Source organism: Grammomys surdaster, unplaced genomic scaffold (assembly GCF_004785775.1).
Source record: "Grammomys surdaster isolate TR1022 unplaced genomic scaffold, NIH_TR_1.0 100, whole genome shotgun sequence".
In the NCBI taxonomy this organism is placed as follows: domain Eukaryota; kingdom Metazoa; phylum Chordata; class Mammalia; order Rodentia; family Muridae; genus Grammomys; species Grammomys surdaster.
The window spans coordinates 1,233,598-1,249,781 of record NW_021604579.1 but is presented as its reverse complement, the minus strand read 5'-3'; the positions used below and the strand labels follow the sequence as shown (position 1 = coordinate 1,249,781).

Here is a 16,184-nt window from a genome sequence, read left to right as displayed (position 1 = left end):
CTGGTATTATGTCTGAACAGATTGTTTTAAATGCTATAATTTAAATCTCTCCATCCCAGGCTTACTTTGGTCTTATTTGAGTCTGTTTTCTATGCAGCAATGCTGAATCTATACATACTCTTACAGCTGTGATCTTTTCTAGCATAGCTCAGATTATATTATTTGCATACTTTGAAACCTTAAGTGGTTTACTGTTGCTTCCTTCCTCATCTATAAAATGAAGATAATATCTATGTTTTGAGGCTGTCTTAAGGATTCAGCAGTCAGTGGAAAGTGCTTGGCACAGAGCCTCACACTCAATTCCACTTTCTGTCCTTGTTCCATATTTTCAACGTTACACAGACTGACTGTCCTCTGACTATGATGAGAAGGCCAAGCTTGGGAGACAGTTTTAAAACCATCTCAGGATAGGGAGTTGAAACCAAATTGAAAGGAGGACTTGGGGACCAAATCAGAAGACCAAGTCTAATAATGATCTTAATTTTTACAACTCACTAATTCAATGATAAATTGACTGAGTGGATTTCACTGGACAATTGAATTTTTAGGCTTACTTTTTGGAAAATGAATAATTTGGTATAGAATGATCTTTAGTTTCATCATTAATTATTCTTATTAAAGGTGATAAGGAAGTTAAAAAGTATGTATGCATATGTGACTGTCTTCAGAGAGCCATAGGAAAATAGTGTAGTAATTTATACTGAGCGATTTACTACTGTGTTATACTTATAAATTGACTTGATCAGCATTTTTTTCTTAAGAGACTATTAGATTCTCTTTTATAATATACTGTCTAGGTTACTTCCAAGTATCTATTCATCTTATTGAATACTTGTCTTGGACTTATGAAGACAAATGTTTGAGGAATTAAGGTAGTATTTGTCTTAGAGTCAGAACATTGGTTTTGTAGACCCTGTTGCACTACTTATTTGCTGCATTGCCTAGGATGAATTTACATTCCCTCCAAAGGGCCTCCTTTCCTTCATCTGTCTGAGCCATTTCTTCTGCCTAACTTTTAAACCCTTTTCTAGTGCCTCTGATTCTGTAACTGTCACAACATAGGTCCAGCAGGAATAACTAGATTCCAAAGGGAGAACTTGATGTCACCTTGCGTTTGAGAACATTTTTTAACCTGTTTTCTATTATATTTACTGCAGGATTTCGGCTGAATGCCTCCTCTTGGCCCATGTTCCTTTTGAAGACACTAAATGGAGCAGAGATGGCTCCCATCAAGATTTTCCATAAGGTATACTGTCCCTCAGCTATCACCATCTGCAAGCTTCTTAAGATCAAATACTTGCATTCCATCAATTAATAAGTCTCTCTTGTCTCTTTTACATCTGTGGCATGAGAATGCGTCTCAAAAACTAGTTCAGTAGAAGATTTTTTAAAACACCTATGGCCGGGCAGTGGTGGCGCACGCCTTTAATCCCAGCACTTGGGAGGCAGAGGCAGGCGGATTTCTGAGTTCGAGGCCAGCCTGGTCTACAAAGTGAGTTCCAGGACAGCCAGGGCTACAGAGAAACACTGTTTCGAAAAACCAAAATAAATAAATAAATAAATAAATAAATAAATAAAACTAAAATAAAAAACAAAACACCTATGAGGTGGGTGTTATCTTCAGAAAATTATATTAAACTGCAATAATGAGATGGAATTCCTGGTTTGTGGGTTCTAGCTGCCAGTAACTAATATATTTTTGTTGTTTGGTTTGGTTTGATTTTTTGAGAACTCCTAGAGATCCACTTGCTTCTGCCTTCTGAGTGCTGGGGTTAAAAGCATGCACCACCACTACCACTTAGCTGAGATATACTTTTTGCTTTATCTGCAAAGTGAACTCTTACAAAATTGTTGAGAAATTAAGATGTGTTTATTAGAACTATGAAATATAATACAATCCTAAAGCAATTCTTAGAGTTCTGTAGTCTGTGTTCTAAGTAGGGAGAAATAAAGGAAACTGTTAATTATCTAACTATGTTTGTAGCCTTATATATATATTATCACATTTAATACCGACATCTAGCTTATATACTAACAGTTATTCAGCTCAGCAATTAAGAAGCATACTTTAAAATTTTTAATTGCCTTTACTTTTATTGTTTGTTTGTTTATGTGTATGAGTGTTTTACCTTTATTAATGCATTTGCACCACATATCTGCCTGATGTCCCCAAAGACCAGAAAAGAATATCAGATTCCCTAGAACTGGAGTTAAAATGTTTGTGAACCACTATGTGGGTGCTGGAAGCCAAACCTGGGTCCTCTGAAAGAGCAACCGGTGTTCTGCTGAGCCAGCTCTTCAGCCCCTAGAAAGCATGCTTCTGAGTAAGGAACTGCTCAGGATCACGTAGCTAGTAAGGGACAGGACAGGGATGGGTAACCTGTGTTTATTCTTTCTGTGCCTCAAAAGGAGAAAATGTTACCCTGCTGATAGTTGACTTCTCCAGTGGGGTGAGAGTCCCTGTAGAGATGACTGAGTTAGGCTTACCTGTGTTGCTAGTTAAATCTAAATCATGGGAATACTCTGGTTTCCAAATATATTAGGCCACTTGAAACCTCTTTCAGTCATAAATACCTTAAACTCTGAGGTAGTTATGTAGGGGAGAGCCATTGATATTCTCCTCAGTGCTTTGTGGTGCTTACTAGAAAGTAAGAAAAGCAACAGTGTTAAAACATGTGATAAATGCATGGCTGTCTTGGGGGCTCTGCCAAATCTTACTTTATAGAATCTTGCTTTTTATACCCATGGTAGAACTCAAGATTAGGCTTGAACCATGCCAGAAGAAAGTAGATCTTGGAGCCTGGCCAGATCTGTTCAATTTTTATCTCTTAAGTGAAAAAGATGATGGCATTTCTAAGAAAGAGACTCTGGGAAGGGGTGGGATGCAGCCACCTTTGATTAGTCTTCTCCTCTGTGGTTGGATTGTCTAGGGACTTCAAAGTTATATGAAGGTATTGCTAGGTGCCTGGCAGAAGCCAACACAAAACTCTCTAGATGGTTTGATGTCACAGTACTTCAGTGAAGGACTACTCAGAATGACCACTGGGTCCTGTCTTACAAAGACCTCAGAAACTTTCAAAACACATGTTGCACGATACAGAAGTAACAAACATCACACTCCCCAAGTAATTTCAGACAGTACAAATATCAGCTAAAGGGTATAAGGTATGTATTTTTCCTGAAGAACTAGAAGAAGAAATAAAAAACATTTTTATCTTTACATATTTATTTTATTGTATGGTAAGGGGTACATGCCATACATACGTGGAGGTCAGAGGTCAACTTATAGGAGCAGGTTCTCTCCTTTCACTCTTTAAGTCCTGGGGATGAAACTCAGGTTACAGAAGGACTTGAATTATCAGGCTTGTCAGCAAGTGTTTGTAACCACCAAGCCATTGCACTGGCTCTAAATATTACTTTTTAATGCTACATTTTTTAAAAGAACAAAACTGAACATCTGAAAATAAAACTGAGAAATTTCAAACCTTTGAAATTAGAGATTATTAACATGTATGTAACTTAAAAGACATCCACCATAATACATATGCATGTGTTTATATATATGTATATACACATACATATATGCATATACACATACATATATGTGTGTGTATATATATATATGTATGTATGTATATATGTGTGTATTGTATATGTATATATGGAGTTTCCCCCTCAGATTATAACATTGAGAAATAAAGAAATGGATACATACATACTAAGGAGAAAAAATGAGAATATGAGGAGGCTTTGTATACGGAAATCATGAAACCCAGAAAGGTTAGAGTAAAAGGGAAGTAATATTTGAAAAGATCCTAGGTATTCCAGCAGGTGTAGTAGAAACAAATACACATTGTAAGAATAAAGCGTTATTATAACTGTAGAAGACGAGGGTCAAGAAGAAGACCTAAGCAGGTAATGAGCAGGATGCCTTCAGAGTGGTTACCTTGGCTGCAGCACATTTCTCCACAGCAGCAGTTCAAGCCCAACGCAGTGACTGTGTTTCAAAGTACTAAGTCATCTACCCTGAAGCTGATATCCAACTACACAGTGATTTCAGAGTGGAGTGAAAATCAGACCATCAGACAAACCAGTGCAGGTAGAGCCCAGCATAGCCATTGAGTATGTTTCAGGAAGAAAGAAACTGGACCACAAAGTAAGAATGAGATTCAAGAAGATTTGGTGAAGAAATGGGTTTGTTTTCATGTAGATTATTGTATGCTCTAAGTATAATAACAAAGTGGTTAACTGGGAGTAAAAGCAATATAGAAATTAATTACTTATCCCTTTATAACCCAGAAGTAGTTAAAACAGTCTAAAGTTCTTCCATTGTCTAGGACTATACATAAAGATGGGGTAGACTTTGTATGTCATCTATGCAGTTAAATGCTTAAGGTAACCCACAAAAGATTTAAATAGAATAACTTCTGAGTTGGTAAAGGAGAAGAGGAGGAGAAATTTTAATAGAGATGTTTTAGAATATTTGAACTAGCCATATAGTTAAGATCTTAAAGGAATCCACTAAACAGCTATAACTAGAATGTTTAACTTCTCAGTCAGTGAAGAGAAAGTGAGGGAAATGTAGTTCATTGAAAAAAGTAAAAGGACCATAAATAAAATGAAATAGAATCACAGGCAGTAAGATATCTGTAATAAATTCAGATGGGCTTAGTGGAGCCTGCTTGTAGTTCAAGTTTTCGGAAAGCTGAGATGGGAGAATCCCTTGAGCCCAGGAGTTTGGGTCAAACTTGGAAAACCTATCAAGACCTCTCAAAACACAGTTAAGTAAATAAATAAATAAATATTCTGTTACAATCACCATGAGAAACTTAATTACAACATATTATCTGTAATAGACATATTTAAGCATAATAACATAAAAACATTGGTAGTAGCCATCAGACATGGTAGCATAAACCATTAATCCTGGCACTCTGGAGGCAGAGACAGATCTGGGCAGGTGGATCTCTGAGTACAAGGACAGCCTAGTCTATACAGCAAGCTCCAGGGCGGCCATGGCTGCATAGTAAAACCATATATCAAGAATATATATATTTACAGTGAAAAAACATAAGAGATAATACCAGGCAAACTTTTATCAAGATAAAATTTATATAAAATAGAAGGTCAGACAGAGATATTTATACTGAAAATCATTAAGGAAGTCACTAGGTGATGAGTTAAAAGTAACAGTTTACCTAGAAAACAAAGCAATCATAACAGTACATATTCTCCATAAAGATAGCCTTAGAGTCCATGAAGAAAAAAATGATAATCAATGGTGATGTGGCAATTCTTTTCCTAGGAAGATATAGCAACATCTAGTCTCTCCTTATAAGACCCAATGACAAAGCCAAGTCTAGCCTAGGAATCCAGTGCGACAGTTGAGCATGCTGTAGAACACAGGTGAGGGGCTTCTTACAAAACATGGGTGACCTCACAGCAGCTGTACTGGAAAGTCTTCTTCATTCAGCATGGATGATGGCTTCCACATATCTACATAGGTGCGTGGAGTTCCTCTCTCCAGTTAACCTTCCCCATCCTATGTTCTCTAGTACCTTGCTAGACCCTAAGATTATATGCAGTTGCCGGGCAGTGGTGGCGCATGCCTTTAATCCCAGCACTTGGGAGGCAGAGGCAGGTGGATTTCTGAGTTTGAGGCCAGCCTGGTCTACAGAGTGAGTTTCAGAACAGCCAGAGCTACACAGAGAAACCCTGTCTCAAAAAATCTAAAAAAAAAAAAAAAATATGCAGTTATGGCAGAATTGCATACAAATAACTGAGGTACTGGAGGGAGCACACCTCAGAAGAGGGTCCAGTGACCCTTCCTCTGCCTTCCTTTTCTGAGGGAACAACAGGCTGCTAATGGTGGTCTATTGTAAGCAGCTGCAGCTGCTCTGATCAAGATGGCAGCTGTGTTGGTCAGAGAGCCTCACTCTACAGCACACCCAAAGCTAGAAAACTTGGAATCAGTAGGAAATACTTCCGTGTATATCTCTCTGTGATTGATAACTAAAGCAGGCAAAAATTCATATGCCAATCAAGAACATTGATCAACTTTTAAAGCATTATTCATTCCTACTTTAAGTAATAGTTTAATAATAAAAATTTTAAAATACCATTCATGGTAACAATGGAACATTAATATACCTAGAACAAATGTTTGTAAATAGCTTGAGGGCCTGTTAGATGGCTCAGTGGGTAAAGGTGCTTACTGCCAATGCTAACAACCCAACTTTTATTCCTGGGACTCAGGTGGTAGAAGAAACCAACTCTCAAAATGTGTGCCATAGCACTACACCTTCATACATACCCACAAACAAAATAAATAAATGTAACAAAAAATTAAAGCATGATATGTTTATAGAAGAGATTTAAATTTTGTATAAAGGAGAAATCTATATTAAAGAAGTTTTAAATGGAAGAATGTAATCATGTGCATAGATAAGATTTAACATTATTAGTAATAAAGGGTATTTCTTCACAAATCAACCTATAAATGTATTGCAGTTCCAGTCAAGATACAAAAAAGGTTTTTCTGTCTTAACTTCAAAAGCCAATTAATTCATTTGAAAGATGAAGGAGAAAAAAACAACTGAAAATAATGCTGACTAATGACAAAGTAGAGGGGCACTTCCAACCAGGTACTTATGAGGGGAAAGAACAGAGTGGACAGTGAATTTATTTGCAATTTGATCTGTGTAGCTACCTCACAAATTAGAGAAAGGTCTGAATATTTCTGTTTTTTATCTAGGAGCCACCATCACCTTCCCACAACTTCTTCAAAATGGGAATGAAGTTAGAAGCTGTAGACAGAAAGAACCCTCATTTCATTTGCCCAGCCACTATTGGAGAAGTTCGAGGCTCAGAGGTGCTAGTCACCTTTGATGGGTGGCGAGGCGCATTTGACTACTGGTGCCGTTTTGACTCCCGGGACATCTTTCCTGTGGGCTGGTGTTCTTTGACTGGAGATAACCTGCAGCCACCTGGCACCAAAGGTAAAGAGCCACTGTAGTTCTCCCGAAACCAGACTTCAGATAGTAAGAGAAATGGCCCAGATTTAGTGTGGTCAGTGTGTCTTTACTAGTGTACTTCACTGTAGGCAGGGGAAGAATGATGGCTGGCTCCTTAGGAGTAAACCAAAGGCCTCCAGAGAATTATCACTAACAGATCAAGAGTAAGATCAAATGAAGCCAGACATGAAATTTAGGGAAAAGTAAAAAATTCTCTCTTCTAAATAACTCAACTAATTCTCAGGCAACTCCTGCTTTTGCCCATAACCCATTTAAAAGTTTGGAAGTGTCATTCTCAGCCTCCAAGGGTTGAGAATTGTATACTGAGCTGGGAAACACTGTTGACAAAGTAGAATCTTTGTAATAAGGGAACTGAGGATAGGCCACACCTCTGCCTGCACTAGCAGTTAATTCACCTCTAGACCTCAAATTCCTGTTTCTAAAAGAACACCTGCTTCAAACAATTCTTGAGAGAAATAAATGATATCACATGGACAAAATGCCTATATTTGGAAAATGGCAAGCTCCAAGACAATTTCTATTTTATTTCTGTGGCTATTATTATATCTATTATATGCTGTACTTACTATCAGTACTATATTATGCATGTTATACTAGACTCCATCAGCACTGTTATAATATCATTACTATAAAATTAACTGCTACAAATGTGGGAATGTATAGACGGTATCACAGTAGTGCCACACACTGAATGAAACATAGACTTACCTCTAGTGAAGATGGTAGAGAGCATCTGTTAGTCTCACAGATGGGAGGAGAAACCACTGACCCGAGTCATGGCCAAATGAATTAAAGCAAGCTTTCCTTTTTTTATTCACGTACATAGACTGTCTCCTGAAAGGCAGGGTTCAAGAGATGAGCACTGGACATGGGTGAGGTAAGACGTTTTGTAGCTGAGGACTAGGGTGTTTGCAAATGAGGGATTTGGCCGGCATAGGAAGGGCTGCAGAAGCAGAGCATAAGCAGAACAAGGTGGTCCGAACACCTCCTGAAACAAAGGGACAGCAGCCATTTCCTGCAGCAGTCAGTGCAGAACTATGTGTAGTTAGGGTTATAGGTGGGACAGGCAGAGCCCAGCCCTGGAGAAACAGATTTAATCATAAACAGGAAGGAACCTAGTTTGTCTTTACAGTAAGATGGCTTTCAAGCTCAAGATGGAGACAGGCTAGTTTATCACATCCAAGAGAGATTTTAAGATACATACTCTTAGTAGCAAAAATAATAGCCTCATTATCTTAAATCTAAAGCATATTAGTGAATCTGAAAGAATGGAAAATTACCCTATTGTTTCAGAATTTCATTTCTAAACATTTATATAGAACATTCATTAATTTTCTATTTATTGGATGCCTAACTAAACCAAGCTGAGGATTCAGCAGTGACACAAATAGACAAAATTCCTACTTTCCTGGCATTTTTATTCTAGTTATGTGAGACAGATATAAATATTCATAATTAATGAGGGAATAAGGTCACTTCAGTGGATAGAGAATAAATTCACTGGTATATGTACCATAGCATGAGCAAGGTCCTGGCTTCAGTCTTCAACACAGACAAAGAAGGTCATATTTTAAATGTATATTTTTTAAAAAACTATAAATACACAACCATGGTACCATTGCTATTATAGAAATAATGTATGTGTCTATCGCATCCCCCTCCCCCAGATTTATTTGTGGAGAATTATTTTCAAGGAAAGTTTGTAAAGTTTTCAATTGCATCCTTAGGGGATACGAAGGAGCCATCTAGGGAAAGAGAATAGAGGCATACAGACAGAACCACTGACACTGTGCTGTGAATGATATACATGACCAAAATGAAGATGTTCTAACGAGTATGTAGGCTGAGGGGGATGGTGGGGTGAGTAGGTGCTGTAGAGGCAGGCAGTGGCCTGATCATGTGGACTTTATAAGCCTGAGTGACAGTTTGATACTTTGTTCTAAATTAATTGGGGAACTACATAGGGATATCAATGCTTTTAAATTGTTGTCTAAAAATATCGTGGGTTGCATTCATAACCACCCTGGGATACACACAGCCTGGCCGGGTCAGGTGTGTCTATAAGAAGTGAAGAGATTTGATTCATTGTTTGAAATTACTTTCTAAAATATAAAAGAACACTGACAACTCAGTGATAGAAAAGATAAATAACCCAATTTAAAAATAGACAAGATGTCCATTAGAAAATAAATTGATGGATAGATATATAGATATAGAAATAGATATAGAAATAGATATAGGTATAGGTAGAATAGGGGGATCAGATGAGGAAAAGTTGAGGGGAGGGAATAAGGGAAATGTGGCAATAATGTAATACTTGCAACACGAAAACAGAAGGTGTACCTGTCTGTAAGTGGTTAGGAAACCAGCAAGAGGGGATGTGGGAATGCTGGGGGGAGGGGCTGTGAATAAAAACAATGTATAGTTATATACATGCATGAAGATGCTATACTGAAATTACTTTGTATTCTAACTTATAAACAGGCACATTATTTGGATAGTTATTCCTTCAGAGAATATATGCAAATGACCAAGAAGGCCGTGGAAAGATGCCCAGCATCTGTCATCATCCAGGAAATGCTAATCACACCCATCACATAGCTGCAGTCAGAGCATGGGTAGTGATGAGCGTGTGGAAGGTGCAGAACAACTGGACTCTTCATTCAATGTTGGCAGGGACGTAAAATGCTGCAAACACATTAGAAACCAGTTTGGAAGTTGTAATAGCTGGATGGAGTTACTGTATGACCCAGAATTTCCACTCACAGGTGTATATTCCCCAAAACAGAAAACACATTTCTATAAAACATGAGTGTCTTAGCAGCACCATTCATTACAGCCAAGGAACAGATACATTTCAATATGGTCACTTAAAAAATATTATTTGGCAACAAAAAAGGAATGGATTGCTGATTGTGCTACAGCACAGCTATACGGTACAATTGTATAAAGTGAAACAAGAGTGCCTTGGTTTCAGTTAGTGATGCTGAAGTAGAGGGATCTTAAGGCAAGGTGAGAAGAAACAGGCTTTTTAATTTCAGGAAAGTGACACTCTTCTATATGCTACAAGAAACTTATGTCCTAGATCAGTGTAAGAAATTTATTACCATCCCCCGATTTGCTTGCAAGGCTCTGGGAAACAGCAAGTGCCTTAGAACTGGTGGTTGAATTATTTTTGTTTACTTAAAGCTAAAACTAGGTAAGTGCTGTTCTCTAGGCTTCAGGAGTAGAATAGACTGATTTCATACTTTCTTGTCTAGAAAGTTCTGTTCTCTTACTGGAAAATCTAGACCAATCAGTCAGGCCACTGAACCAAAAGGGCTGGGAGGTTGTATCTAGCCACTACCAGCTACACATCCCTTTCTGACTGCATCCTTGCTGATACAAAGCATGACTCACTGTGTGGCTGATGCTTCCAGAGGAGTAGGTTGGCAGTTGGCTGCTCTCATGTGTCTTTCAGAAAGCCATAGACTTTATCTCAATGACAGGTGGCCATTGTTCAGAGAGCAGAGACCTTCTTCCACCACGTTTCCATCATTTACCATTCCTCTTCCTCCAGTAATGCTTCTGTCCCCTCCCTCCTGCCTCAGTAGGTCCCAAAGTGAGAGATTTATTGAGCATCCTGCTCTGACTAGGAAGCAACTGACACAGTATGAAAGGAATGTGATTATGCAATCCATTTCACAGAACAAGCTGTTTTCTGTCTACTAGTCTGTTTGTTCTCCTTTCTGATTATAATGTCTCCTCCATCTTTCTGGTCAATAGAATGCAATGTTTAAAAATTCAAAGTAAAATAGGAATGTTTCTTGTGGTAAGGAAAAGTTATATTTATCTAATGTTCTTTCACACATATTGTTTCATTTTATTTTCCATTTAACTCTGAGATAGGCATAATTATTTTCAGATACATTTTACTGATGAGAGAACTGAAGCTTAAAGTGACTTTGTATGTTATATATGAGGCTACAGGGAGAGACAGCTATCAGACCAGTACACTGAGCCACACTGCCCTTATACATCATCCCCACACATCACCCCATCCTCTGAATTCTTCCCCACAGGCCAGCACTGTTCAGAGCTTCATTTCAGATCCTAGATTTGAGCTTCCAGGTCCTGGTAGGAAATAGGAAAGAGACAGGATTTATACTAACAGAACTCTAAAGTAGGTTCTAGGCTCAGTGAGACCACACACCTCTTTTGTCTTTAAGCATATAATTCTGAATGAGAGAGGCTTAACTAGAGCTTTGAAGAGCCTTAGTCTCTAAGAGTCCCATGTGTTAATGATCTTGGGAACAGGTAGCAGATGACTTAGGACTCTGTCTCCTACTTGATTCTAGACCGTCACCTCTGCTACTACTCATCTCTATCTATGTAGAAAGAACCCTACGTGCTATTCACAGCCTCTCCTCTCCTTCAGTAAGCCGGGAATATGCCTGTTAGCTCCTCAACTCATGGCACCAGCTACCAAGTAGGCAACTAATTCAGGATTCTTGGTTATATGAGGCAACAGCTTTTTTTTTTTAGCTTAACTTTTTTTTTTCCCCTGAGACAGGGTTTCTCTGTGTAGTCCTGGCTATCCTGGAACTCACTCTGTAGACCAGGCTGGCCTCGAACTTAGAAATCCGCCTGCCTCTGCCTCCCAAGTGCTGGGATTAAAGGTGTGTGCCACCACTGCCCAGCTAGCTTATCATTTTCAAGTGAAACAAAACTAAAATAGTGCATGCTTTATTTTTTAATATAAAAAGTAATAGAATTCATCCCACATGGCATACTGTGATGCTGATCATGCCATCAGTCATCATGAGTCATTTAACTTCCCCTTGCTTTGACTTGATGCCAGTTTCAATATAGCTTGGCTTCCTAAGTACTTTTCTAAGAGAAAGAAAACAAATATATCCTACATCATACTCATTTTCCTTTTAAAAACAGTAACTTGTTATCCTGGATTATACCACACAATATTCTGTTAATTGGGACTGTCTGCTCCAGCCCAGTGTCTGGTAGAGATACCACCTGGAGCATGACATACACAGCTAGCCAGACTTCTTTTTCATACTTCAAAGCCCATTCCCAGTGACATACTTCCTCCAGCAAGGCAACACCTACTTCAACAAGATCATATCTCTCAGCCTTCTAGTACTTTCAAATAGCACCACTCCCTAATGAGTAAGCATTCAAATCTGTGAGCCTATAAGGGGCCATTTTTAGTCAAACCATCAGACAATACCACACTCACTTCCAGATTCTTAGACACAAATGGAGTTGGTTAAAATATAACCCTAGACTACTGATAGGAAAGAATAGAAATAAGATCAGCACAGCTAAGGTGAACTTCAAGTCATGCCTGAGTGTTATTATTAACTGGATTAAGGGGACCCTGCCTTTAGAGGTCACAGTTTTGAGAGTAGGGAGACCAGTTGTAACTTTAGAGGACCACATGTGCCAAAGAACCTTTAACCTAGGTAAGAGGACTGGAGATTGAAGATGTGGAAAGTTGCAAATTAAGGAACAACTAAGTTAAGATCTAAAGAATAGAAAAGTAGAGAGTGGAAACAGATGAGCAGAGAGAGGCACAGAATTTTGTTGTTGCTGGTGGTTTTTTATTTTATTTTCTAAGTGTTTGAGTATTTTGTGTACATGTATGTCTGAACACCATTTGCATGCCTAGTGCCAGAAAGGACCAGAAGACAGTATCAGATATCAGGAACTGGTGTTACAGATAGTAGTGAGCCTCTGTGTAGGTGCTGGGATGTGAACCTGGGTCCTGTAGAAAAGCAACCAGTGCTCTTAACCACTGAGATAGCTCTCCAGCTCCTGTGGTAGCTTTGTAAGACAGGGGCTCACTCTGTAGCCCCAGCTGGCCTGGAACCAACTGTGTAGACTGGGATGTCCTGAGAACTTGCAACCATTTTGTTGCTTCCTGTGGGCAAGGGATACAGATGTACACCATTCTACCTGGCTCGCAGGGTTTAAAACGATTTTTAAAAAAAAGAAGGAAGAGGGGGGAAGAGGAGGAAGAAGAGGAAGAGGAGGAAGAGGAAGAGGAAGAAGAAGAAGAGGAGAAGGAAGAGGGGGGAGGAGGAGGAGGAGGAGAAAAGACAGAAAAAAAGATTGAGTATCTAGATATTAACAGGAGGAATAGAAAGGAGATTAAAGAGGAAGGCACATGAAATGCAAAGCTGCCCATAGTGGACATTTGACTCCTGGGTCTTTACCTTATAAGCTGTGAGGACTGTTGAATGGTTGTAAGTGGCAAAGTTACAGGTCAGGTTCATTTTCAGGAGAACCATCCTGGCAGCACAAAATGGTGTTCAGAGTTGCAAGAGGTGTCAACTAGCAAGCCACTGAAGTCCTAGTATTCCATGTGACAGAGGAGAAGCATTTCAGGGAAAAAGAGCTAAGACTGGAGCCATCTCTCTCTTTGTTAAGGATGCTAAGATATAAGGTAGAAGTAATGATTATTTTCACACCTATTTTAATGGTTGTTTTATATTTATTTAGGAGCCTATCCCTATAAACTGAAATCAATATAAGTTTTTAGTATAGGCATTAATGAAGATCTAAAGTTCTCTCTTCCATCTCAAGAAATTTATTTTCTTTTTAACCTGAATCTGTGTTAAATGGAGCTAATTTATTAATTATATTTTTATATCTCAGCACATGTCACATGAATAACCATGTCTATTGAGTGATTTTGTTGATGAGATAGATACTATTTGAGTCCATTTCAGTTGATGCTCATGTGATGTCATTATTCTGACATTGTTCACTTGATTAAAATGGCAATACTAATATTTACTAAAGTTGTATGAGCAGATTAAAAGCCATTTTATTAACTAGTGTTCTTTCTCTAATTTTGGAAACTTGATGGCCAATGTTAAGAATGGCACACACCACCTCTGTGTTTATAAATATATATACACCTCTATACCTGGGCTACCTCCTGCTTCTGCTCAACTTCCATTTCTAATAAGCTACAAGATATTGTCTCTTCAGGAAACTTCTGATAGCTAGGATGCTCTTCTGGGTCTAAGGAAACATTCAGTAGATATGCCAAAAAGGAAAAAAAAAGTATGTGAATTTTGGTTAATGAGTAAATTCACTGATACCCTGGATGAGAACAACTGCTTCTCTCCTTTTTTACCTCTCATTTTTTATAGTCCCAACACATGGGGACATCATAGCTAATAAACTAGTTGTCTCTACCATTTCCCTGAACTGATATACTAGCTTCTCATTCAGTTCACACAAAACACACCGGATGTCATTATTCCATCTTTGGTCTTGTGATGTCTTCACACCTAGAAACCTTGACCTCTGTTCATGCATCTCCTTACCATGTGTAGAGCATCTCCTGTTAGCAGTGGAGCTCAGTAGAGGTTATGGAGAGTGTCTGCTCTAAAGGTAGATTGAAATTTGAAATGAGAAGATAGGTCTGTAGGTTAAAAACACTATAATAAATGGCCTACTATATGATACTTATACCTAAATTAAAATGCCCAGGCATCCCAATAAAAAAAGGAATTGCACATTCAGCCATGAAGTTACAAATTTGATCAGGAAAACCATGTATTATTTTTGTGATGTGAGATTTGTGCAGTGAGCCACTGTTCCATAAATAGTCCTCTCTTGATTGCATTCTTGTTGGCACAGACAAGTAGAAATATGGAAAATGAGATGTAGTGCTCACTCTATAATGAAGCAGAGAACTTGGGTTTTCTCACTGATTCTAATATATCTCCTCAGATGACCAAAGTATCTTGCTCCATGCCTCTCTTCTAAGTACCTTAAGCTGCCTTTCGGTGTCCTTGTTGATGCCCAGATACTTGAGAATGATAGTAGGTTTGGGTATATGTATTAGTATCTTTCAAATCCCTAGAAACAGTGAGATGTGACTTAAGCAGTTCACAGAGTTGATCAAAACTGCTATTTTCATGGAAATACATAGAACTCATGGAGGTTTGATTAACAAGCTTTTATTGTATCATGAACCAGCATGAGCACATACTGATTTATAAGACCTCCTTGCTTTTCACATTTTTATTTCATTAAATATTTCATACATTTGTATAGTGTATCTTGATCCCATCTTCCCCTTACTTCCCCCTTCTAACTCTTCCAAGGACCCCCAATCATATCTCCCTCCCAAATTCATGTCCTTTTATGTTTGTTTGTTTGTTTGTTTGTTTAACCCACTGAGTCCAACAGTACTGCATATACATGCATGGGCATGGGTCACCCACGGCAGCATAGGGAATCCAGTAATAGCCAAACTCTTTGGGGAGAAAAAGATTCTTCTTTCCCTAGTAGCAGTTAGCTGTTCAGGAGTGGGATACCCTCTTCCAGTTTCATGCTGGAATTATTACCTGGGTTGGTTTTGCGTAGATCTTGTGTGTATAGGTAACCACAACAGCTATAAGTTCATGTGTGCAACAGCCATGTCAAAGCCAAGGGTCAGAATTTCGTAGCCCTTCCTTACCCTCTGACTTCCACTTTCTTTCCATCCTCTCTCTGGAGATGTTTCCTGAGCTCTAGGGCGGTGACACAGCTGTCCCACCCAGACAAAGGACTCAAAGATACTTGGTCTTAGAGCTTCTTAGACATCCCCACCACAAAAAAAAAATTAAATTAGTCTTAAGAATTTTTCCTCAGTTCCCTAAATGGTTTGGGAGAAGACATTACAGTTACAAATGAGGGCTCCATTGTTTTTTTTTTTTTTTTAAGCAATGGTACGTTAAACACATTTAGGCATCTTTTTCTATGCCGAATATTAGAGCCTTACGTTTTGGGTCTTAATAATCAGTAACCAGAGAAAAAATGTAAACATTTGTATATATCAAGAAGACAAGAATTTACCAAACTCTTAAAGCAATGACAAGTGAGATGTTCTGAGGAAAATACAGTGAGAAGGTAAGTGTTTGTGGCAATTAAAATTCATTGTCTTGAGGTTAGCGGTAGAGCTCCATGGTAGAGCACTTGCTCAGCATATAAAAGAACCTAAGGTGGGGTCCCTTAGCACCACATTAAAAACAATGATTCTTAGGCTCAGAAAAGCTGGAATATGTTTATAGAACTATGGCTGACCAACAGATGCTTCATCCCAGTGTTCTGTCATGTTACCTCGCAGAGTAGCCTGGGTAGACGTGGCCA

At 38.5% G+C, this 16,184-nt stretch overlaps 1 protein-coding gene across 5 annotated transcripts in view; it reads left to right on the top strand.

Moving 5' to 3' along the window:
* Scmh1 (Scm polycomb group protein homolog 1) overlaps positions 1–16,184 on the top strand; it is a 112,247-nt gene that overhangs the window by 56,387 nt on the left and 39,676 nt on the right. For all 5 annotated transcript variants that reach the window (XM_028784709.1, XM_028784711.1, XM_028784713.1 and 2 more), the window contains 2 exons: positions 1,158–1,246; positions 6,755–6,998. In XM_028784709.1, coding sequence (XP_028640542.1) covers positions 1,158–1,246; positions 6,755–6,998 — 333 coding nt within the window. The remainder of the gene's footprint in view (positions 1–1,157; positions 1,247–6,754; positions 6,999–16,184) is intronic.